General features: G+C 43.0%; 1 protein-coding gene across 1 annotated transcript in view; it reads left to right on the top strand.

Moving 5' to 3' along the window:
- DNAH8 (dynein axonemal heavy chain 8) overlaps window positions 1-23,605 on the top strand; it is a 326,150-nt gene extending 302,545 nt beyond the window's left edge. The window contains exons 89-93 of the mRNA XM_089918797.1: window positions 4,247-4,403; window positions 8,234-8,386; window positions 8,470-8,659; window positions 20,070-20,191; window positions 22,987-23,605. Coding sequence (XP_089774923.1) covers window positions 4,247-4,403; window positions 8,234-8,386; window positions 8,470-8,659; window positions 20,070-20,191; window positions 22,987-23,274 — 910 coding nt within the window. The 3' untranslated portion in view covers window positions 23,275-23,605. The remainder of the gene's footprint in view (window positions 1-4,246; window positions 4,404-8,233; window positions 8,387-8,469; window positions 8,660-20,069; window positions 20,192-22,986) is intronic.
- The last annotated feature ends 1,724 nt before the right edge of the window (window positions 23,606-25,329 follow it).

The following is a 25,329-nucleotide window of genomic DNA, read 5'->3' as shown; positions in this document are numbered from 1 at the left end:
ATAAAGCAGAAACTAACACACCATTGTAAAGCAATTATACTCCAATAAAGATGTAAAAAAAAAAAAAAGAGGTGTAATACTCTCATTCCATATGCTATAAGAAAAGGCAGAAGGGAACCTTTTTTTTTTTTTTTTGTGGTACGCAGACCTCGCACCGTTGTGGCCTCTCCTGTTGCGGAGCACAGGCTCCGGACGCGCAGGCCCAGCGGCCATGGCTCACAGGCCCAGCCACTCCGCAGCACGCAGGATCCTCCCAGACCAGGGCATGAAGCCGTGTCCCCTGCATCGGCAGGCGGACTCTCAACCACTGCGCCACCAGGGAAGCCCCATGTCTTTGTTTTTGATGTTAAACATTTTCATGGTGATATGTCTACATATGGATTTCTATTTACTTATTTGTTTGTTTTTCCTGTTTAGGATACATTGAGTTTCCTGAACTTGAGGATTCAAATCTTTCATCACTTCTCAGCCATTATTTCATCAGTTATTATCTCTTTTTTATTCTCCCTTTTCTATCTTTCTGAAACTTTTTTGATATGTATGTTAGAGCTTACCACTTTAGCCTACATGCCTCTTAACCTCTTCTTTATATTTCCCATTTATTTTCCCTTCTGCAGCATTCTAGATGAGGTCTTCAGATCTATTTTCCAGTTTTCTAATTATTTCCTTGGCTATATCTAATCTGCTGTTTAAGCTATCGCTAACTGTTATTAGGTAGACACCTCCCCCAAAGATGTCCACATCCTAACCTCAGAACCTGCAAATATGTTACCTTATGTGACAAATAGGACTTTATAGATATTATTAAGGTTAAGGACCTTGAGATGGGGATGTTATCCTAGATTATCCAAGTGGGCCCAATTTAATCACATGAGCTCTTAGTGGAAGAAGGAGGCAGAAGAGTGGGTCAGAGAGATGAAATGATACAAGGAGGAAAGATTCAAAGAGAGGGGCTTGACCTGCCATTGATGGCTTTTAAAATATAGGAAGGGGACCATGAACCAAGGAATGCAGATGGACCCTAGAATCTAGGAAGGGTCCTTACCTAACAGCCAGCAAGGAATTGGGGACCATGGTCCTACAACTGCAAGAAAGTGAATTCTGTCAACAACTCAAATGAGCAAGGAAATGGGTCTTTCCCAACAGCCTACAGAAAGGAACCCAGCCTGCTCACCTTAATTTTAGCCCAGTGAGACCGATATCAGACTTATTAACTGCAGAACTGTGAAATAATACCTTTATGTGTGTTTTTTGTTTGTTTGTTTTTTGTTTTTTTGGCTGCATTGGGTCTTCGTTGCCGCGCGCAGGCTTTCTCTAGTTGCGCCGAGCGGGGGCTACTCTTTGTTCCAGTTTGCGGGCTTCTCATTGTGGTGGCTTCTCTTGTACGGAGCACTGGGTCTAGGCGCACAGACTTCTGTAGTTGCAGCACACGGGCTCTAGAGCGCACGGGCTCCAGTAGTTGTGGTGCAGGGGCTTAGTTGCTCCACGGCTTGTGGGATCTTTCCCGGATCAGGGATCAAATCCGTGTCCCCTGCATTGGCAGACGGATTCTTAACTGCTGCGCCACCAGGGAAGTCCCACATTTATGTTGTTTTAAGCCACTTATTTTGTGGTAATTTGTTACAGCATCAATTAAAAAAAACTAATGCAGGCTTTAATTTTTTTAATTTTCATGAGTTCTATCTGGCTCTTTTTCAAATATGCTATTCATGTTTATAGTTTCCATTTCATACTTATATTTTCAATCACCTTTTTATTCTTCAATATAGTAAAAACATAATGTGCACCTGAAAATTCACTATCGGAGATCTTTGCAGGTCTGGTTCTGCTTCCTTTTGTTTAGTTGGCTCTTGCTCACAGTGCCTGTTTCTCTATGAGTTTTTTAACTCCTGACTGTGAGCTCATGTTTATTGGAAATTAACTGTTGGATTCTTTGAGACTTGGGTCGAAGGCATATTGTTCCAGGAAAGATTTACGTTAACATCCGCCAGATGCTACCTGTATCTTCCTGGGACCACCTGAAAATAAATCTTTACCTTGAGGTTTTTCAAATCACACAAGTAAATGAATGAATGCTAATTAATGTCACAAATTAAGAATTCTTAGGAAAGTTTTTTTTTTTCCCCACCAAGCTAGGTAGAACCATTTACCTACCATCCCCTTCTGACAGGTGGGTTATTTCTAGTTGACTTTGATACTAAGTGATTAGCCCTATGAAGTCCCAGATTTATGTAGGAGTTTCCTATTAGACTTTCTTCCTTGGGCATATGGGTTACCTATTCTCTCATTGTACCATCCCAACAGACGCACAAGAACGCCAGGCCTTAGTTGATGCTCCCTTGGTAAAATCTGGCTTATGTTTCTGGATTCCAGTTTTCATTCTATATTTTGTTCGACCCTCTGGATTTCTTAGTTTCTTGCCAGTTCAGTAATGTTTTTCCTATCTTATCCAGCATTTTTAGCTATTTTCAGGAGAGTTGTTCAGGGTAACAATTGCACTGTACTGTCAGAAATTAAAATGTCTGATTCTCTCTTTAGAATGAATTCTTAGGTGTAGAATTGCTAGATTAAAAGGCAAGCACATTAAAATTTTTATACATATAGCCATATTACCAAGGTTTATTTTATGTCCAAGGAAATAAAACAGAAAAACAAATCACTAATCTCAAGCATTTGTTGGATTCCTTTTAAATTTGCCTCTAATGTCTACGAAAGGAGATGTAAATGTGGTTTACATCTGAACAAGAGACAAAATTTACAAACAAAACAGTAACTCAAAACAGTTTAACTGTGAAATGGTTATAGATGGTAAATTAGGAGTTCAAGAAAGACAGAAAAATTTAAATCTGGTCATGCTGCACCCCTGCTTGGGAAGTCTTCTGTGGTTGCCTAAAGCAGCCCACATGACCCTGCATGGTCTGGCCCTGACCTTATCTCCATCCTCATCTCTGCTTCTAACTCTCTGGCTCCAGCATCGCTGGCCTTGTCTCTGTTACTCAAATGCAGTGAAGTCCTTCTCGCCTCCAAGCCTTACCTCTTATCTGAATATCCTCTCTTGCCTCCCACTTCCACTCTGTTTTGCCTGGATGACCTGCTTATTCTTCAGGTCTCAGCTTACATATGACATTTTAAGAGAGAACCTCCCTGATCTTCTAGAGTAAACCGCCACATGCGCACACACACACCCCATATCTGTGTGTTCAGACTGCTGGTCGACTGAGCAACTTTGGGACCCAAACTAAGTTCGTGCTCCTCAGAGCATCTGGTCAATTCATAACAAGAGCTAGAGGGCTTCCCTGGTGGCGCAGTGGTTGAGAGTCCGCCTGCCGATGCAGGGGACACGGGTTCGTGCCCCGGTCCAGGAAGATCCCACGTGCCACGGAGCGGCTGGGCCCATGAGCCATGGCCGCTGAGGCTGCGCGTCCGGAGCCTGTGCTCCGCAACGGGAGAGGCCACAGCGGTGAGAGGCCCGCGTACCGCAAAACAAAACAAAACAGAACAAAATAGAGCTGGAGAGTGAGAATGAGAGAGAGACTATACTATCTTAAAGCATCCTGTTCTTCTTTTCCATAGCACTTATTACAGTGGTATTGACTAATGTCCCCCTCCTCCACTAAAGAAAGGGACAAAGTCAGGGAGCTATTCACTACCATATCCTAACACCTAGCTCAGTGCCTGGTGCATTGTCAATCTTTATTGAATATGTGAATTTTAAAGATGGGTAGCTGCATTTAGATAAGTGGTGCCAATAGAACACTTTGGAAATCATAAAACAAGTGGGAAAGTAAGAAACAAAACAGAAAAGACCAAAGAAATTTTAATAATTTATAACTCAGTGAAGAAATATGAGCAGTGCTCTTCAAGCTAACAAATTGTCTATAATGGCAGATTCTTAGGACCAGTCCATAAGTAGGGGAGAATAAAAGGAGGTGGGCTTCTTGTCCAGCGTGAGGTTAGCTACAGCAAGATTGGCTAGCACTGCTTTGGATTATTAAGGACTTTCATGGACTCTTTCCCCGAAGATGGAGCGCTTTCATTTCTGAGATGTTCTTGGTGTCCTAATAGGAGGAAGTAGAATGGACCTCTAGTTTTCTCATTCCTGTATGTTGATGGTAAAGTTTTCCTTTTTCCCCCCTTTTTGGCTGGATTTGATTTAAGTTATTCATAATTTAATTTTCACGTTGATAATTATCTCTGAAGATATGTTTCCATGCCACATTCTGAACAGTTCAGTTCTTTTTGTCAGGTATCAGAGTAACACTGCTTCTGCTGTTCTTGAAACAATTACCAACATTCAACCCAAAGAGAGTGGAGGTGGCATGGGAGAGACCCGGGAAGCCATTGTTTATAAGTTATCGGAAGATATGCTGAGCAAGCTGCCTCCTGATTACATTCCACATGAGGTGAGATACCCTTTCTGCCTGATGCACGGGGCTGTCTTTGGGTTCCACAAGGCTGAGCACAGTCCTGGGACAGTATGTTTCAGTCGGTCCCTTCCTCCCTCTGCTCAATTCTTCTTTTTTACCTTTTGGTCTTCTCTCTCTTACCCTGGCTCAAGCATCTTGCAAAATTATAATCTGCACTTTTCTACTCCACTTTGTCTCTCAATTGCCTTTTCTGTACCCTTTCCCCATCTTTGGGTTCCTCTGTCTTTGGGTCTCCAGATATCTTAATCCTCTGGACTGAGAATCTCTCCCCACCTCTCTTACCCAAGCCTGCTTTGTCCATTATTTAAATTTAGCCCTTTTTTCTGTCTCTTGCCCTACATACTTTTCAATCTCTCAATCCACTCAGCCAGGTTATAGGAAAGCAAGACATTTAAATGAATTCACTACCCAGTTTGGATGGCAATAAGTTTCTACTTCTTGAACCTCCCAGATGTTTGCTTGTTAATCAACATCAGTTTTTCTCAAAACAATTTCTTTTATCTCAAGACCCCTTTACGAAATGATTGAGGACCCCAAATAGCTCTTGTTTATATGGATTATAACTACTGGTATTTAACATATTAGAAATGTAAACTAAAGATTTTCAAAAATATTTATTAATTTATTGTGAAATAACATTAATAAACCCATCACATGTTGGCATAACATTTATATTTTTAAAATAAGTATATTTTCCAAAACAAAAACATTCAAAGAGAAAAGTGGGATTGTTTAACATTTTTGCAAATCTCTTTAATGTCTGGTTTAATAGAAGACAGCTGGATCCTCATATCTGCTTCTCCATCCAGTCTGTTGTGGTATTACAGGTCATGTAGCCTCTGGTAAACTCCACTGTACACTCCCCAGAGAAGGAGAGTAAAAAATCAAATAGTGTCCTAGTATTACTATGAAAAAAATTCAACTTTGTGGACCCGCCTAAAAGGAACCTGGGGGCCTTCAGGGGTCCCAGGCCGCACTTTGAGAACTCATCTAAATAAATCTTTAATTGTGGTAAAATTTCTGGACAGTCTGAAAGTTCTGTAATACACCATCCTTCTTCCCGCAAGAAAAACAGGGTCGTGCCCTCTGGCCATCCAGGGCTTCCTCTCTCCTGTTCTCAGCCTCCACCCCTCACTGCTGAGGGTTAGAGCTTCACCTGAGCCTTAGGCTGGGCTGAGGCAAGTTTAGCTTTTCAACCAAAAAGTGAGAGGCTGATGTCCTAATGCAGGTATGACTACGGTCCTGTGTCTACCCTGTCCTGCATCCCCAAGTCTGGGAGAAATGCATTTATCAGCTGGGAGCCCCGAGGCTACCTGGGCTACAGCCCTCCTGCCTGCAGTGAGTGCCCCCAACAATAAAAAACGTTTTCTTGCTTCTTAAAACAATTTTTGCTTCCGTTGTGTAGATAGATGGGTACCAAGGATTTGGCTAAGATACTGAAATCAATGACTTCACATAGAGATGTTTATAGTCAGGGGAGAAAATATTTTTTAAATGGATAGGTATTATAAGCACATACTTTCTGTGGTTCATTGTAAATGATCTTCAGAAGACAGGTGAGGCATAATACCTGTCTTCACAGATTTTAAAAACCGGCATGTGAAAGCGAGATAAAATTTACTCTGTATGACTAGACCGCAGGTTGGTATTACCAGAAGAGGATTTCAAGACCCTTGGGGTAATTTGAGCTGTTCAGGGTTAGTCGGGGCCAGTTCACCAAGATCTCTGTTCCGGCAACATCCCAGCAGGAACTGAGTGTGAGGGATGTCCCTAAACGGATTGCTAGATGGGAGGGAGTTTGTACCAAGAGACATCTAAAACAGCTTCCTCTTCCAGGATCACTTACTTTTTAGTGTCCTTTATTTTACAGAAGAGATGTGTTTTGAAAAATGTGGCTGTAAAGTGAATTTAGTTAATTGAAATGTCATTATACTGTTCACTTAAAAACATTCGTGTAGAAAAGACTACCTGGTTTCAGAAACATAATAAAAATTCTAAATAAGACCACAGCAAACCTTTCACTTATTAATAGAAAGACAGTTTTAGGCTGGAACAATAAGCATACTCCAAGTAAAATCAGTGCTAAAGTTAGATTTTCTAGAGCCTAAGTTTTAAGACATATTAAGCATGTGTCTATTGCAAGGGAAGCCTCTCTTTTAAAACCCTAAGTAGGGCAAGGCGATTTGTTTGGGGCTGTTAGCACACTAAAAGCTACCCGGGCTATTGATTTGATAGTGTAGCCAACACCAGGGCTTAATTTCTAATGCCGGTTGCAAAAGCATTTCCATAATTTCCCTTTTCCTTAAAGTGTGAATCTCCACAAAGCAGCCCTGATTTAAAGAGAATGCTACATAGGCTCTGTAGCCCCTGGAGGCTGAGGGGCTCAAGTTGAGAACAGGGCAGCGGAGCCTGCAAAAATGGAAGTTCTAGAACCAGGAATTTAGGTGAATACCTGAAGGTTGGTATGGCAGACTGAGTTAGGGCCCTCCACTGGCGTGTTTGACTGGGATTTCAAGATCACTTGCTCTACCCGCACAGGTAGTCCCGTCCAGGTGTTCAGTTTTACATCACTGCTTCCCTCTCATCCCTCACACACTAGAAGTTGCCCAGCTGCAGTTAAGCAGAGGTGTTCATTGCTGAGTAGGAAACATCAGCACCATGCCAGAAAACCTGTTCTGTAAAATGAGGAGGATGGTCCAGATGAGCCTGAAGCCCATCTGTCTCTAATATTGCATGACTCAAGAAGAGGCAGTGGGTGCCCCGATCCGGGAAGATCCCGCATGCCGCGGAGCGGCTGGGCCCGTGAGCCATGGCCGCTGAGGCTCCGCGTCCGGAGCCTGTGCTCCGCAACGGGAGAGGCCACAACAGCGAGAGGCCCGCGTACCACAAAAAATAAAAAATAAAAAAAAGAGGTAGTGGGCATCTCCAGCAGAGAATGCTACAGTTTACTGGCTTTCTGGTGATTGTGTGGACTGGTACCTCACTCCAAATTTTCTCCCACTCCATGTGTCTATTCTTACCCCTCCTATCCTGGCATCTCTTCGACTGTGGCCAGCAGAAAGTTCAGATCTCTTTATGAGTTCTTGCCAATATTCGTAGTCAATCTTTTCTTGGGCATATGTCACTACATTGAAATGTGTATATATATTGGCTTATATCCAAATAATTGTTATATTTTGTTGTTCCCACAACCAGATGCTTTTATATTGATCTCTTCAAAATGGCCAATAAATTATATACAAGAAGGAACAGGTGCTTAATGGCCCTCCCACAAAGTCAAATATTTTCATTGATTAGATTAGGAAAGACTCATCCTTAGTCACCCTAGCCAGGGCAATAGTGACCTTAGGAAACTGCAGCCAATCATATTTATTGGTAACTGCTCTGTAAAGATTTTGGCTATATTAACTGTCTGTGACATTTCTGATAACAATTCTGCAGGCACTATGAAAAAAAGGTATTCCAAACTGTGCTCTTATAAAGGTTAGATTGCAAAAGGATATTTAATTGACACTTAGTACTTAATCATTTGAAAGGGAAAAATGGTACAAGTTTATTTCAGCTTTTCATAGTACATTTCCAATTATCAACTAAGTACAATCAGTAGGAAATAAAAATCATTTTAGTTGAACAGTAGTTTTTGAAGCCCAGAAAATGGGGAATTTAATGGCAAATCTGGTGCTGCAAGAGATATTTTAGAGTTCATTTGGGCTTGTAGAGATACATCCAGAGGAAGAAAAGGAATAGAGAAAGGAGAGGTCATTGGAAAAGAAGTGGCAGTCATTGTGTTGCATGCTTTGTGTTAGGTGAAAGCTCGTTTGATGAAGATGGGACATCTTAATTCAATGAACATATTTCTCAGACAAGAAATTGACAGAATGCAAAAAGTCATCTCAATACTTCGCAGTAGCCTGAGTGATCTAAAATTGGCCATCGAAGGAACGATCATTATGAGTGAGGTGAGCTATTATTGTCTCAGTAGTCGTTTCCCTGTTTTGTTGGTTTTTCTTTTCCTCATATTTTAACTTGACCTTTCCTCCAGAACTTGAGAGATGCTCTGGACAATATGTATGATGCTCGTATACCTCAGATCTGGAAAAGAGTGTCCTGGGATTCATCCACACTGGGCTTCTGGTTTACTGAACTTTTGGAAAGAAATGCTCAGTTTTCCACCTGGATATTTGAAGGGAGGCCCAATGTGTTTTGGATGACCGGTTTCTTTAACCCCCAAGGTAGGTGCTCATAGGAGAGTAGGCAAACTTGGAAGTTGTGGATAGTTGTATAGTGGCACTGTGTGATAAATGTATGTTATACAAAACAACATAGAGGTACAGCTTGCTGCATGCTGGACCTGTGCTTTCAGAATTGGAGGCCAACAGATGATTCTGCTATATTTGTTTTACAAATTCAGTCTGAAATTCTTCCTGCCATATTGCTTCCACAATATGGGGGCAAAACTCCCATTTTTTTTTTTCTCACCCACTTCAGCAAGCAAGTCCGTGGTTAGGACAATGTGAAATAGTGGAAAAGTTTTGTTCAAACCTGTTTTTAAATGTTTATGAAAATGACAAAAATGAAGCACCAAAATATGCAAAAAATGTACCTAGAGTTCAGAAAACTAGACTGATTTAAAATTGATCATGTGGCAAAAGTTTTATTCAGTGAACTTCTGGTGTCTGTCCCTGCTCAGCTTTTTTTTTTCTCCCCTGAAAAAGTGCTTTGTGATTCCACTGCATGTATTCCTTCATTCCATTCTAGAAATATTTACTGAATAAGTTTCTGACTAGATCTCATAGAGTTCATAAAAGTTTAGAAACATGACAATTTTGGGCCTTACTACAACATGGAAAGTTTTTTTAAGTAATTCTTGGCTAGAATGAAGAGATGCTGGGGTCCTTACAGTTCAGCACCTTATAGCTCCATTAGTTATACAATTTAAGAAACATTCACACTTACAGATTTAGGGTGTATTATTGTTACTCACAGCAGTATGGTTGAATCTCATAAAATAATATTAAGTGAAGGAAGTCAAACAGAACACATTGTAAGTATGTATACAGTGTACACATAGGTATACATTGTAATGTATGCATATTGTATGATTCCATTTATACAAGGAATCGAAACAGGCAAAACAGATCTTAAAAGTAAGAATAATGGTTCCCCTTGTGGGAGAGGGCAGTGATTGCAAAACAGCACTAGGGGGCTTTTGGGTGTTTGGAAATGTTCTGCTTCTTGAACTGGATCTTGGTTACAGGGCTGTATTCCCTTGGTGAAAATTCATGGAGCTGTATACTTAATGATTTGTGCACTTTTCTTTGTATAAATAATACTTCAATAAATAGTAGACATTTATTTGTCCTCTGTGCACATACATTCATTCACTTCATGCATTTTCAAATGCCTTAACATTTTCTAACTTTAAAACACTAACCATGGTGGTTTTTATGAACTTAAATTATACATGGTACATTATTATGTTGAAAGAATTTAGATTTGTGAAGGACAGCCCCCAGATTTTGCTTATCTTTTTCTCCCAGAATTTCCATTGAAGTTTGGGAGGAAATTTTTTTATTATGGTTCTCAGATTTTGTGTGTCTACTTATGAGTCTCTTTCCTCCCTACCAGCCCTCAATTTGAGTAAGTTGTCACCAGGGAATTCCTGGCTTGGGAGTCTGAAGAAATAGTATTTAACTTAACTAGGATTGTTCAACCACCTTTCATTTGCCAGCCCCTCTGCTAGGTGCTTTCAATAGAGACAGATTTGAGACCTAATTCCTGCCCTAAAGGAGTCCATAATCTGGTTGGTAGGACAGAAATATTAGCAACTTCAACATAATTTGATAAATGCTCCACCCAGTGAGGACAAAGCACCACACTAGCACAGAGGAGAGAAAGATCAATTCTGCCAAGGCAAAGCTTGAGAAGAGCTTCACACGGGAGGCAGTGAGCAGAGTTTGCAGAGGCAGGGACTGGAGACAAGAGCATCCCAGGCAGAGGCCGGAGCAGAGACAAGGCGTGTCCAGGGAGAGAAGCCCAATGTGGCCCAAGCTTGGGAAGCAGGAGCAGGGGTGTTGGGGAGTGAGGCTGGGGTGTGAAGTCTTCCAGGGGAGTTTGGGCTGCATCATAAAGGCAACAGCAAGTCACCAAAGATCCCAAGATAACCCCAGGTGGAGGCAGACTGTAGACTGAAAGAAGGATGTCCACAGCACTGAGACTTTTACCGGATCCAGGGGAGAGAGCCTGAGACCTTAACCAGGTGCAGAGAAGGAGGCAGATTTGATGGAGTGATTAAATGGGGACCTTTGAGAGAGCGGGGACTGGCAATGGCTGAGGCTGAAGGCCAGGTACAAGACAGGGAGCATTGGTAGAGGGGCCAGCCGGGAGGAAAGGCAGGGAGCTCTGGATTCGTCAGCTTGTGCTGGTGGGACATCCAGGTGGGGAGGTGTGTTGGCAGACTTGGGGTTTGGCAAAGGGGTGAGGATCAGTGATATTTTTAAAAAGTGAGATCATTAAGTGTAGTTTTGATATTTAGAAGCCAAGGGAGTGGGGTTGGTTCATCCCTGGCTTTCCATAGACAAAGCTAAGTCGTATATCACAGCACACAATCTCTTTGAGTGATTGCTTTTTCCCATTAGAAATGTGACTTTCAATAGCAAAGTATTAATATGAACTAATCTTTGTTACTATTTCTTAAGATATACTACAAACCAGAGCAACATTTAAAGAAATATAAATACAAATCAGTTTTCTTATTTGTCTTTACTTGTAATAATACTAATCCTTTCTCTTTTTTTTTTTTTTCTTCATTTCTGTTTTTAAACTGAGCTTTGATTCTTTCTCTCATGGCTCTCCATGTCTCAGAAAGTCTTGGACTTATTCAAGCATCCTACCTTTACACGTGAGCATCCAGACACGTACCCTTATCTGTGATTGCTTTCTGTTTGTAGCACAGAAGAGTGGAGGTCAACTTTCCCTACATACTAATCATTTCTCTGCTTCCTTTTCCTTCTCTTGACATGAGAGACAAATCACTTTCTGTTCCATATCACCTGGTCAAATCTGGAAAGCATAGAGATTACAGCAAGCCTCTCTGATCACCTTTTGACACCTGTGACTGATTTCTCAATATGATGTATCTCCTGGGTTTTATATCTTCTAATCCAGTCCCCGTCAATGAAATAATTTTTTTTTGGCTCAAAACATTTAAATAAATTATTTAATTTTTTAAAAACCACGTTTAAGTAAAACACAATGCAGTTTGAAAAGAGGTCATAGTTTCATCACAAATATGTATAGTCAAAATTACCTAGACTTTAAAGCACTTGAAAATGTTTTTTTCACCTATGACCATTTGTTTTGTCTTCTTATAATGTTAATGTGGCATCTGATACAATCTGATGTGTGTTTCCCATCATGCCTCCGGCGAGTGCCCCCCAAGCCTAAGTCACTTTGATGCGCACACCACCGCAGGGACAGGTGACAGGCCTTGTTTGCCCCCTAGTCTGTGTCTGGGCTCACGCTGCTCAGTCCCCTTATGGTAGCCTGATATTTTGTCACACTGAAGAGGCTGAGTCAGCCAGCCACCCTGGAACTAATCTGGTACGTTCAGCCCCCTTCACAATCATTTCTGCAGCAAACGATGAGCTCAATCAGGTGGCAATTAGATTTGATTATTAAAGCGGTCAAGCTCCCTGTACCCATGACCCTGTAACATCTGTTCAATGGCACAGCTTTGGGCAGTGCATGGATTTGCCTCCCAGCAGATTACTCAGGCCCAGTAGAACCTTTGTGTTCCACTGGGGCTTCCCAGCAGTCACTGGCACACACACTCACATATTGTTTAAGACTGTGCTGCTCAGGGTTTTCAAAGGATTTCTGTGGTCGCTTGTTCCCACAGGTGTACCTTTTCAGACCATCATGCACACGTGATTTAGATTCTGATTTGTGTGTGTGTGTGTCTGTGTCATAGGTAGGGATGTGTTTAAACTTAAAGATTATGAGCGGTCATGAGCCTGACTTCAAGCCAGGGGATTGCCTGCGTTCCACTTCCAGAACCTCTTAATCGATAGCCTTGCTTTGCTGTTCGATGTTCGGCATGACTCGCAGGCGCTGCTAAGGAAAGGGCGGCGGAGGCTGGACGTGCTCTCGAGGTCTCACACCTCGATGTTAGGGTGAACGGTGCAATATCATTATTTTCCAAATGTTTAACTCAATCTGGAGCTTGATGCCATTCGGATGCCAGACTGTGCTAGTTTTTCTTGTTTTGTTCCTCAGTGTCTTGACCAGCCACGCCAGTCTGTTGCAGCAGAAATCAGCGACAGCTTAGTACTCACTACTACAAATCAAGATTTTCAGTTAGAGGAGATTTTACTGAAGCAAGGAGATGGATACTTTTTGTCCTGTAATCTTTTGCTCCTGTAAAAATCACCTACAACCTCTTGCCTGTGTGTTTGTCTTCAGGGCAACATCGGCAGCTACCAGCGATTTCTGAATGCTTGCCTTGAGGGTAGTGATAAAAGCATGATGTTTGTTGGGCAGAAGAGTGCACCAGGGTTATTAATAGAACTTTAGCATTGGAAGGGTCTGGGGATTTCTTCTAATCTTGTAACAATCCTAAGTGTGTACCCGAGCTGCTGTTTGCCAAACCAGAGCTGCCCCTAATGTCTGAAGGGACCTCTCAGGCCTCCAAACCTCAGTTTGGGTGATAGCACTCACTACCCTGACCCCGAATCCCAGAACCAGAGAAGGACTGTTGACACCTTAGAAATGCCTCCAAGTGAACAACAACCCATCCTTCTTGCCTTTGTGGGGGAGACACTTAGATTCACTGGCTTCAGTCTCAACCACATCCCTTGTAATTCTGGTCTCTGCCCACGGTTACCTTCCTTACCAATCCTCTAGGCCCTTGTAATCTGGCCGGCTTCATCACTATACTGAAACTTCTGTCTCCAAGGCCACCAAATCTAGTGACCTTCCTGCTAACTTCTCTTCATACATTGGTTTCCATCCATCACCTTCCTCGGTTCTCCTCCTACCTCTCAGGGGGTTGCTTCTCAGCCCACTTTGTGGCCTCTTCTCGGGCAAGTTCTGCCCTTGGCCCTGGTCCCTTCACTAATGACCTCAGCCATTCGCATAGATGCAACTATTCGTCTCTACTTACGGACTGATTCATCGAAAGTCCCAATGTTAGCTTCTGATTCTTACTTCCAACTGCCATCATAGAATATTCCATCCTCCTGTGAACCTCACCAGTACTACCATCTGTTCATCTTCCTCCCAAACCATCCTCACCAGGATTCTGGTATATTTGCTTGTGCATCACCACCCTCCAGATCACCCTGATCCTTGTAGCGAGTCCCCTAACATCCTAACAGCTTGAAAGAGGGAAACCAGGAATGCATAGTGTGGTGGAAGATGAGAGGGGAGGGGAGGAAGGAAGGACAGATGCTGTCAGAGGTCAAGTAAGATAGGGCCAGAAGTGGTCAGATGGCTTTATCAGCAAGGAGACTACTGGCAAGAGGAGTCTCAGTGGAGTGGATGGGGAGGTGGAGGAATGAGATTGCAGGGTGAGTGAGAGACCAGGAAATGGAGAGACAGAGAATGAGGATGGACAACATGGGTAATTCTCTCAAGAAATTTGGCTTGGAAGAGGAGAAGCAAGTTGGAGGAGCAGCTGTAAGAAGAAAACATTTTCTTCCTTCTTCTTGTAATGACAGGACAGGCTTGAGCCCATTCAAATACTGGTGGGAAGGAGACAGGAGAGAGAGAGAGAACAAGGATACGAGAGAGGGGTAAAAGAGGCAGGAGGGGATGGCTCCCAAGTGGAGAGATGCACTCCAAGCAGGAGGAGGGACACCTCACCCATTTTAATAAGGATAACAAGGAAGGAATGCAAGTGAGTTTGTTGGTTTGGTGGCAAGAAGTTGAGAGAATTCCCATCTGATGCTTTCTATTTTCTCTTTGACTAAGGAGGCAAAGTGACCTCAGGAGCAAGAAGGTGTTAGAGGAGAGGTTTAAGCAGAGTGGCAGAAATTTGAGGAAGAGGGCTAAGGAAAGGATTCCTCAGTGACTTTGACTATCCCGTCAAGGCTGGTGATGGCTAAACCGTGGTGGCAACTGTGTGATGGTCTCAGTATTGTTCAGCAGCCTGGAATAGGTATAAGAAGGAGGACATTTGGATTCATTTAGCACTGGGGGTTTGCTGGGCAAGTGAAGAGAAGGGGGTGGAGTTGAGGAGAAGGTCTTCAGAAAGGATGAGGTCAAGGAACTGAGAGGTCGGGACGCTGAGTGGGATACTGAAGAGACCCAGAAGGTGGCGTGAGGCTCAGTGAGTGGGGGCAAGTGGGCGCTTGGCAGGGACAGTGAGGGGAGGAGCATGGGGCCAGAGGGTGTGGTTGTTAAAGCTGCAAAGATTTTCATCAAAGGTGGAGGGACAAATGGGGAGGACAGTGTCTTCAGAGTTGACAGGTTCCAGTAAGGGCAAGAAGATGGAGAGAATGTTCTGTGAAGAGGTAGAAAATATGGGAGAGTCTGTTAAACCACAGAACCACTCCAGAGGGAACAGTGGAAAGGTTGGGAGGGAGGGGAGAGGTACGAGGTTGGGTCCAGGGAGAGGAAGCATAAAGTAGCAGAGAAGGGATGGAGAAGTTAAAGCAGTGCAGGGAAGTATATTTGGCACATGAGACATGGCGGGGTTAGCTGATCCCAGCCCGGCCAAGAGAATTAGCCCGAGCTCTCTGGCTTGTACTCAGGTTTTGCCAGAGCCAACTGTGTCCTGCATTAAGGACATTTCAGAGAATACATGCATCTCAGGGGACTCTGGAAAGAGTCAGCTCGTATTACTGACAGCCTTCCTAATATTTTGCTTGTATCATGGGGCATTTCTCTTCCCACTTGTCAAATTTGTTCTGAAAACAAATATGGGTCCATGATCTCTCATTGTCCTGTCATGCAGATCTTTTTACAGAGCAGAGGTTCTCAGCCCTGCCTGCACAGTAGAATCACCTGGGGAGATTTTAATACATGCTAATCCCTGGGGCCCCAGACCAACATCAGAACCTCTGGGGATAAGACCTCTAGACTCTTTACAGTTAATTTTAAAAGCTCCTTTGGTCATTTTAATGTGTGAGGAACCTGGGCCTTAGACCATTGCCACCCAGTATGTTGTCCACCAGCCAGCAGGAGCGGCATCACCTGGGAGCTTGATAGAAATGCAGAACCTCAGGACCTACCCTCGACCTACCTACTAAATCAGAACTGGTGTTTTAGTAAGTGTTCCTTCCCCTGGTGATAAGTATTAACATTAAAGCTTGAGAAGCCCTGCCTTAAAACAGGAGCGAAGGGCTTCCCTGGTGGCGCAGTGGTTGGGAGTCCGCCTGCCGATGCAGGGGACGCGGGTTCGTGCCCCGGTCCGGGAGGATCCCACATGCCGTGGAGCGGCTGGGCCCATGAGCCATGGCCGCTGAGCCTGCGCGTCCGGAGCCTGTGCTCCGCAACGGGAGAGGCCACGACAGTGAGAGGCCTGCGTACCACAAAAAAAAAACAAAAACAAAAAAAACATAAACAGTAGTGAAGCCTGGTCCCACCTCTAGAGATTCTGATTTTATTGATCCGGGCTATGGCTTGGGAAGCGGGAGTTTTAAAGACTTTCCAGATATTTCTCATTTTCAGCCAAGTTTAAGATTCCTGCCTTACAGCATCGAGCAAAGCGTCAGGAAGGGTCCCTGGGGCATTTTTATTCAAGTGGGTGGATCATCCCCATCTTTGTTTAATGATTTCTGACCTTTTATTTAACTTACCAACGAACCACATTTGCCTCTCATTTAGGGAAGAAAACTGCCTGTCATAAAGTTATGGCAGGAACAGCATTTGTCCTCATCTTCCAAGATGCTAACGGGAGGCTTAGTAACTGATAAGACAGGAAATACTGAACAACCATAAGCCCATTACATAAGGACTGGTTCATTTATTAAAGAAAAAAAAAGCATTGCCTATAGGACCATCATTACAGAATACCAACCAACTCCTTGTAAAATTGAGAAGAGCAACCTTCCTGATTAGTTATTTCTTTTGTCTCTTCCAAGACGTTGTTTGAATTGATACTGAAAGCCTTCTGTGGCTTTCTTCAAGCCAACTGATTGCACATGTCAAACAACAGTAATTTGTTTGCTGAAATGTTGGGTCAGGACTATTATAGGAATTAAGACATAACAAGTGTTATTTTAGACCTGAGTTTCCAAAGTATGATCCAAGATTTAAAGTGCGTTTCTTATATATATATAAATTTTTTATGTTTTTTATTGATTGCTGGGAAGATGTTTTATTGTTTTATTTATTTATTTATTTGGTTGTGCTGGGTCTTAGTAGCATCAGGCAGGCTCCTTAGTTGTGGCTCGCCAGCTCCTTAGTTGTGGCAGGCGGGCTCCTTAGGTGTGGCATGTGAACTCTTAGTTGCGGCATGCATGTGGGATCTAGTTCCCTGGCCAGGGATCAAACCCAGGCCCCCTGCATTGGGAGTGCAGAGTCTTAACCACTGCGCCACCAGGGAAGTCCCTAAAGTGTATTTCTTGAAAGAACAAGCTTGACAAGAATTCATTACGCTGTATGAGTTGGAAGGCAAAAAAATTTTTAAAGCACTTCAGTTAGCCCACATGTTACTCAGGTGTTTGAATAGTTAAATCACCCATTTTCATGTGGGTGGTTAAATCTCATAAAGAAGAGGTTACTTTTGTTGAGGACTTTCCCCAACTTTTTGTTTCTCTCTTCTGAGTCAAACACATGAACATCTGAATCACTTTTCCACCACTGACGATTGAAGTTTGTTTTAAGAATTATTAAAATTAAATTAATGCCAAGACAATAGTACCACTTTTCAAGCTTTTATAAAGAAAAATATATCAATAGTCTTTTAAAATTATATAGGCTTCAGAAAACAAGAGATTTTGATTCCATTAGACTTGATATCAGTCTACAAGAAAGATGGTCATTCATGTTTTAAATTCAATAAAGAGCAATTCAGTGGATTCACTACGGTCTGGATTCTGCAAGATCATGTTCTTCTTTTTAGGAGGCCAAAAAAAGTATCAAGACTTGAAAAAAAAAATGTATCTTCATGTTCTGAGGGGGAATGACCCATGGAACAGTTTCCTACCCTCCACTCTCAGGCCTCAAATTATTTATTTAACATTTTCCTTTCTTAATAGCTCAAGGTAATATGGATTCTAGATTTCATCTACTGACATGCCAAGAGTGCTTCCTCAACATTAAGAGGCTTATTGTTGAAGTCAGCTAGGCAACATCATGCATATTCCCCAGGAGGGAGAAGAGAGAAGATGGTCTCTCCTTAAAAAAAACTAGAGTTTTTCAGAGCTCTCCACCAATGACTGAAGTCTTTGTCTCGGGTGTGTTACATAAGAAAGAACCCCTCTCATCCCTCCTCTGGCACCTATGGCGTTGTCCCGAGTGCCATATGGAGTGAGGTCAAATTTGCAATTTATTTGGAACTTAAAATATAGTAGAAAAATCCAGTTATTCAACTAGTACAGATGGATGGTCAAGACCAGGATTCATGCCGTGTGCATTAGGACCCTGTAGTGATAGATTCATTGATCAGTGATGAATTTTAAGATATCATAAAATAGGGCCAGTTTAATCCCAGGTACTCTACTTGGGCACACGGTGTCTGATACTCCACGTGAATGCAAGCTTGATGTTGAGTGATGAAAATGACATGTTCATAGAGTCGCTTAGAAGGGAGAATTGGATTTTATTATTGTGGTCATATATACCTGACTACCAAACACACAACATGTTAGCTACTAAAAAGATGGGATCCCCAGTATTTAAAATGGAAGTCAACATGATCACACTGATCAGATCACCTCAAGTGACTCCACACATAAGAGTACAGATAGGCCTTGACCAGCAGTTGCTGGCACTCTTGGTTTTATGAAACTACGACCTTATAAGAATCACTTATATAAGTCCTTCAGTCAGCTACTCTGGTTGATTGACCAACTTTTCTTTTGGATTAAGGCAAGGGTTCTTCTTGAGCACCCAAATTCTGTTTTGGTGAGGGCTCTGAGTAAACTTTATAAGGTGCAAATACAACCAGATTATGTGCCTGCTTCAAATATTCAGTGGCTTCCCACCATCCACAGAGTCACCAGGTCCAAACTCTGACCCTGAAAAATCCTGCCTCTACCTTTGTTCTAACCTCATCTGCCATCATTTCCTCACCTTTAGCCTAGACCTGCATGCCTTTGCACGTGCTCTTCCTCTAACTGGAATCGTCCCATCTGGAAAACTCCTACGTATCCTTTCAAGACTCATCTTCAACTTCATCTTCTCAATTCAGCCTTCCCTGAGTTGTCTTCCCGAGCGGTCCACGTTGTTCTCACCTCTTTACTCATAACGACATCGTGTTTTATGTCTACGTTCCCTCTAGACTGAGCTCCTTGAATGCAGGGCTCATGGGTGGCCTCTTCATCATTGTGGGCATCTCACCTAGAGCAGTACCTGGTACATGGTGGCCACTCCTAAGAGGTTTAACAAATGAATGAATGAATGAATGAATGAGTGCCTCCCCAGGTGTTTAATTTAATAATGAGGGAGGGGCTTGAGAATGGAGAGAACTTGACTTTCTCACTAAGCAGGCTAGGGTCCTATTCTTGCTTTCTAATTCCAAGGGATATTAACTCACCGCCTGCCATTATGCCTTGTAACTTCCCCTCTTCTTTCCACTCCCATTCAAACCTGATAAAATATTATCACTTATGTGGTGGTTTGTGCAGTAAAGTTCTCAGAGTTCACAAATCTAGGAGTAGTAGGGACACACAGGTTCCAAAATCTGTTCGTGATTATGAGTAAAGGGCCCCATGGTTTCCAGTATTAACATGGAGGCCAAAATATAATATATAGGTCACAGATAAATTTTCCTAAGATTTTGAAGTCCATGTTGAAGTTTAAGGTATACTTCCTAAACATCAAATGCTGCTCTACAAGATAAACTTCTCTTATTGAATTGAATGGCATGATTTGCAAATACTAAGTTAAAAGAAAGCCCACAATATACAGAACCATGTATTGTCTTAAAATAACTGTATTATGCACATTAAAACATGGAGCTTTCCTTTCCAGTGTGATTGCTTTGTTTGATCAAACTGAAAGTCGGGCTTTCTATGTTGGCATTATGCCTTATTTCCTTAGACTAAATGGAATTGTTCCATGATAGCAAATAGACGCTGATAATGGTTTGATTCAAGTTTTAATTGGAAGGCTGGTCTCAGAATATTTGACCATTTCAGTCTTATTCCTAGATACTGGATCTTCAAACAGAGACTATAGGCTAGCACTGGGTTACAACCCTTAGGAGACCTGAGTGGTTGAAATCCCAGGAGAATTTTAAACCAAGACCTTGTCTGAGGCAGAGAGGGTGCTGCTTTCCTGCTGTCAGCTGGCAAGGCATATTTAGCTCATTGAAACAAAACACTGAAAGAAATCTCCCCCCTGAGGCTTGATCTCAACTCCTCTTGGGTGGGCACGCATCTGGAGATGCATAAGCAACTAACATGACCCCCTTCTTGTTTCTGGAGTGGACTGCACCAAGGCATCAAAATCATTTCTTTCTCTTTTTTTAAGGCTTCCTCACGGCAATGAGACAGGAAGTGACCCGCGCCCACAAAGGCTGGGCCCTGGACTCCGTGACCATTCACAACGAAGTTCTGCGGCAGACCAAGGAGGAGATCATGTCACCCCCTGCGGTAGGTGCCAATGGGCAACAGCAGGGACAGTTCTGGAGCTGGGGCTCAAAGTTCAAGTTCTGCTGAACACTGACCTATAAGTGTCTCCGTTAAGTCCTTTGGCTTTGCAGTGAGGGTTTCCTCGGTTGTAACCTGGAGACCTCCATGCCAACACCTCCAGCATTTGCCAGAGTGGGAATGAATGACAAGCACTGGGAACTCCCCAGACTGCATTTCTTTGTAATTACGAGTTACACTTGTGTTTGCTGAAAAGGATTTTTCCACCCGTCTCCATCCACTGCTGTGGGGTACTCACAGAATTGGCAAGAGCTGCAGGACCCTGTGCGGAAGGACACCTGGGTGGGGGAAGGGCAGACGCTCTAAGATAAGCAGACACCCCTGGGAGCCACTGCTTGGACGCTTACCTGCCCTTTGAACTCGGGCTAGTTCTTTAACTCTTTTGAGCCTCAACTTCTTCATCTGTAAAGTGAGGATGATGATTCAACCTCAATCAAGATAGCTGTGAGACTTCAGTGGGATCATTTAGGCTTGGTTCCAGACCCCACATAGATATTCAATAAATCTTAGTTCCTTCTTCCCTTTCTCTGATTCTTATTCTCTCGGTTGTCAAATCAGGGGGCTGGACCAGATGATTTCCAAGTTCTGGCCCTTTTTGCCACTTTATAACAAGGATCACCATTCTTCCAGTTTCCAATAACATGGTCCTTATTTTTGTCTGAGATCCCACCAGAAGAAGCACTTTTAACCTCCATATTTCCACCAACAATCTCTAGATTCAAGGAAACATAGGCTTTTTCAACTATGCCTTCAAAATTCTTCCAGCTTTTTCAGGTATTTGTTACAGCAGCATCCTGTTTCCTGGTACCAAGATCTGTATCAGTTTCCTAAGGCTGTTGTAACAAAGTAGCACAAACTGGGTGACTTAAAACAACAGGAATTTATTTTCTCAGAGTTCAGGAGGCCAGAAGTCCAAAATCAGGGCATTGGCAAGGTTGGTTTCTTCTAAAGGCTCTGAGGGAGAATCTGCTCCATGGCCCTCACCTAGCTTCTGGTGGCAGCTGGCAAACCTTGGTGCTCCTTGACTTTGTAGCTACATCACTCCAACCCCTGCCTACCTCATCACGTGGCCTCCTTCCCTGTGTGTATCTCTGTGTATCTTCTCCTCTTCTTATAAGAACTCCAGTCATATACTCGTCCACTATGACCTTAACTAATTACATCTGCAAAGGTTCTATTTCCAAACAGTCACATGCTGAGCTTCTAGGTGGACATGAGTTTTTGCAAGAGACTATTCCATCCAAACACCTTCTAACTACGACTTTGTAAAGTTCTTAGAGTGAAAGGAGCCTAAAAGGATACAGTTTACTATTGGATGATGCCTAAGTGGTTGTATTTTCATGTGGCAATTGTCACCTACTGACTTAATGATGGTATCATATGTCCTGATTTTCTGGGATTGCCCATGGTTTTACTGTCAAATCATGTACTTCAGGTTTTGCTTCAAAAAGTATGGTTCTTATACTGTTAGCCCACATGAGGGATTCCAGAAAACACTTTGCAGCTAATCTCCCTCTCTTTTATTATAATCTACGTTTACTTCCCCTTACCCTACCCTCACTGGAACTGGAAAACTGGTCACCATCTTCTACGTAAGTATATCTTATGATCTTACGTGATTATTGGAGTCTCCACCGTGATTCCCTTTAGACTTCTTTTCTTACTGAGTACATGTTCTATGGCTCCCCGCTGCCTACAGAATAAAGTTCACGCTCTTCAGTCTGGCATCTACACTCTTCCACAGTTAAGCCCTAACTTATTTTTCATAACCATTGAACCTACTGCTAAATATTATAAAATGCTTGGGCTTTGCTGCTCATCCTGCCTTTCTTTGTAGTATTGCTCCTCCCTGGGATGCCCACCCTTTCTCCTCTATCTTTCCAAACGCAGCCCACCCTTCAAGGCCATCTCCTCCACAAGGGTCCCCGAGCATTCCAGCCCTTGCTGACCTTTCACCTCGAGTCAATGCACTTAGCCTCAGTCAGTGCTATTCATCAGGCAGCCCCTCTAACAAGCCTGTGCTGGTATTCAAGTCATGTCTTTTACATTTTGTTCTCTGTGTGTGTGTGTGTGTGTGTGTCTTGTCTCCTGATTTAATGAGGCCCTTGAGGGCAGGTCCTACTGTGTGAATGACAGAGACACAAGGATGAGGTCAGCCACTCTTGGACCAATTCTCACCGCCCTCACCGCCCTCCCCCTACGCCCATCACACCTGCTCTCCCTCTACCATACCCAGCCTCTGAGGGTGCTCGAACCCCTGCTGGCCAGACCTGGCTGCTCGTCAGACCTGGCTGCTCGTCTCACTAGATCCGACAACCGAGATGAAATTAGAGCCACATATTGGCTTGGCCAGCGTTGGCTGAGATCCCGAGTGGCATCCAGCTCTGAGTCCTGTTCTGTGCTCCCACCACCCCTGTCAGAGACTTTCATCTCCCTGCAGGGGCGATTTGGTGCTGCTGGCTAAGTTCGCAGTCCCAGGCAGGCCACCCCCAGGCTCAAATCTCCAGTAATAGGAACATTTCAACAGCGCTAATAGCCTCAAGCTATGCCACAGGGGAACACTGGGCTCAGTATTTCACTGGAATGCGTCCAGTGGTGTTTTCTTCTTCTGGTAGTGTTTTAAGATTGGTGTACATTTTCTTTCCAAACTGACAACCTTTTTTACAGTATTGGATGCCCATCTCACAGCACCTAATTTTTTAAAAAAATTCCTGTTACCTTACGCTTGGTTCTTCCAGGAAGGTGTGTATATTTATGGGCTGTACTTGGATGGAGCAGCCTGGGACAGACGGAACGGGAAGCTCACGGAATCCACCCCCAAGGTGCTCTTCACGCAGCTGCCCGTGCTGCACATCTTCGCCATTAATTCCACAGCGCCCAAGGACCCCAAGCTGTATGTGTGTCCTATTTACAAGAAACCGAGGCGAACTGACTTGACCTTCATCACCGTGGTGTATTTGCGAACAGTCATGTCCCCAGATCACTGGATCTTGAGAGGTGTGGCCCTTTTGTGTGACATCAAGTAAGTCCATTTCCGCTTGATGAGGGCAGAGGAGCCACGTGGGTGGCCAGTGCTATTGAGAGACTTGGTGAGGCATATCTTTTCTCCCTGATAATTGCTTGATTACTCTTTCTAAATTAAAAAGTTGATATCCTACAATCGCTTGTGTGTATGTGTTTTCCCTCATGTCAATATTTATTTATTTTTTATTATTTTTTATTGGAGTATAATTGCTTTACAATGTTGTGTTCGTTTCTGCTGTACAACGAACTGAATCAGCTATACATATACCTATATCCCCTCCCTTTTGGACCTCCCTCCCACCCACCCACCCCCCATCCCACCAATCTAGGTCATCACAGAGAACCGAGCTGAGCTCCCTGTGCTTTATAGCAGATTCCCACTAGCTATCTATTTTAGACACGGTAGTTAGTGTATATACATCAATCCTAATCTCCCAGTTCATCCCACCCCCCCCTTCCCCCTCTGTGTCCACCTATCCATTCTCTTCGTCTGCATCTCTATCCCTGCCCTGCAAATAGGTTCATCTGTACCATTTTTCTAGATTCCACATATATGCATTGATATATGATATTTGTTTTTCTCTTTCTGACTTACTTCATTCTGTATGACAGACTCTAGGTCCATCCACATGTCTACAAATGACCCAGTTTTGTTCCTGTTTATGGCTGAGTAATATTCCATTGTATATATGTACCACATCTTCTTTATCCATTCATCTGTCAATGGACATTTAGCCTCATATCAATATTTAAAAAGACAACTCTAAAGTAAGGTTTTTTATTCCAGGCAATCATATTCCATTATAATTATTATTATTTTTAGATAAAGTCCTATCTTCATGTTAGAACACTTCAGAATGTTTGAATTTTAAAAAAACTATAAGTATTAATTTGTTGCATCCTAAAAGGAGTCTAGCAGATGAAATCGTCTCTCTCAAATAAAACCCACTTTTCCCTTGAATAAAATGGACCCATGTGTGAGTTTATGCTAATGTGTTAGCCTTTGCTCGTTTGAGTTTGGTCTTCTCTCTGTGTGTCTGAAATGGAAACTGGAGGGGTCCAGTCAGTACCCCCTTAGGAGTTATAGCTGGTGGTGTGAAGTATTTGAAACAGAAAATCCACTGGGATGGCTGCTCTTGCAATTTATTATAATTTTATTTAATATTATCTTTTTAAGTGCTTTTGAGCCCCAGAGAACTCTGAGTCTCCAGCTCTCCCCTCCCAACCTCAACTCCGCAGGAGATAAGGAAGCACACATTTCTAGGCAGCGAATGGAGAAAGAAAAACAAACTCCATCAAATGAAATTAGGTTACATGCTGAATCCCTTAAAAAGGAAAGTCTTTAAAAAGTGAAGCCATTTCTTACTCTGTAGCTAGTCTGAAACTCGATATGAACCCTTATTTCCTGCTGAAGGAAATTATCAATTTAACAAAACAGATGGGGTCTCATATTGAATGTTCATGCAGCTTCTGGGTACTGAAGAACTGCCTCTACTGGTTTTCCCATCCAGAATCCTCTTGCCTGTCCCCAGCTAAATCCACAAGCTTCGTTCCCTCTGTCTGTTCTGAAGGAAGGGGGTGTTTCATGTTGCCTTGCTCCCCTCTCATCCTTGTATCACCCTGATCAGAGATGGCCAAGCAATAGCCCAGAGACATGTCCAGGGAAGAACCCAGAAGAAATTCCACCATAATCTACTGTATTTTCAAACAGTGGAAAATATATTATAGGATGCAAATTGTAGCCGTGGCCTCTGGTCTGCTCCTGATACTGATTCATGTCAAAGCCATAGAACCCTCCAGGGCAGTTTAAAAAAATCAAGTAAACGAGGAATTCCCTGGTGGCCCAGTGGTTAGGACTCAATGCTTTCACTGCGGTGGTGGTTGGGAAACTAAGATCCTGCAAGCTGCTCTGTGCAGCCAAAAAAAAAAAAAAAAAAAGGAAAAAGAAAATCAAGTAACTGAGGCCCTGGCCCAAGTGCTTTGGCACTTCCCTCAGCCTGTAGTCACACTAAAGGAAAAGATGGCATCCTCTGGAAAAAATGTCCTGAACGGAAGCT

Source organism: Delphinapterus leucas, chromosome 10 (genome assembly GCF_059928025.1).
Source record: "Delphinapterus leucas isolate spDelLeu-1000000601 "Yukka" chromosome 10, BTC_Dleu_Yukka2, whole genome shotgun sequence".
NCBI classification, from domain to species: Eukaryota; Metazoa; Chordata; class Mammalia; order Artiodactyla; family Monodontidae; genus Delphinapterus; species Delphinapterus leucas.
Note: the sequence above shows the minus strand (reverse complement) of the source record. Positions and strands in the feature narration are given on the sequence as shown.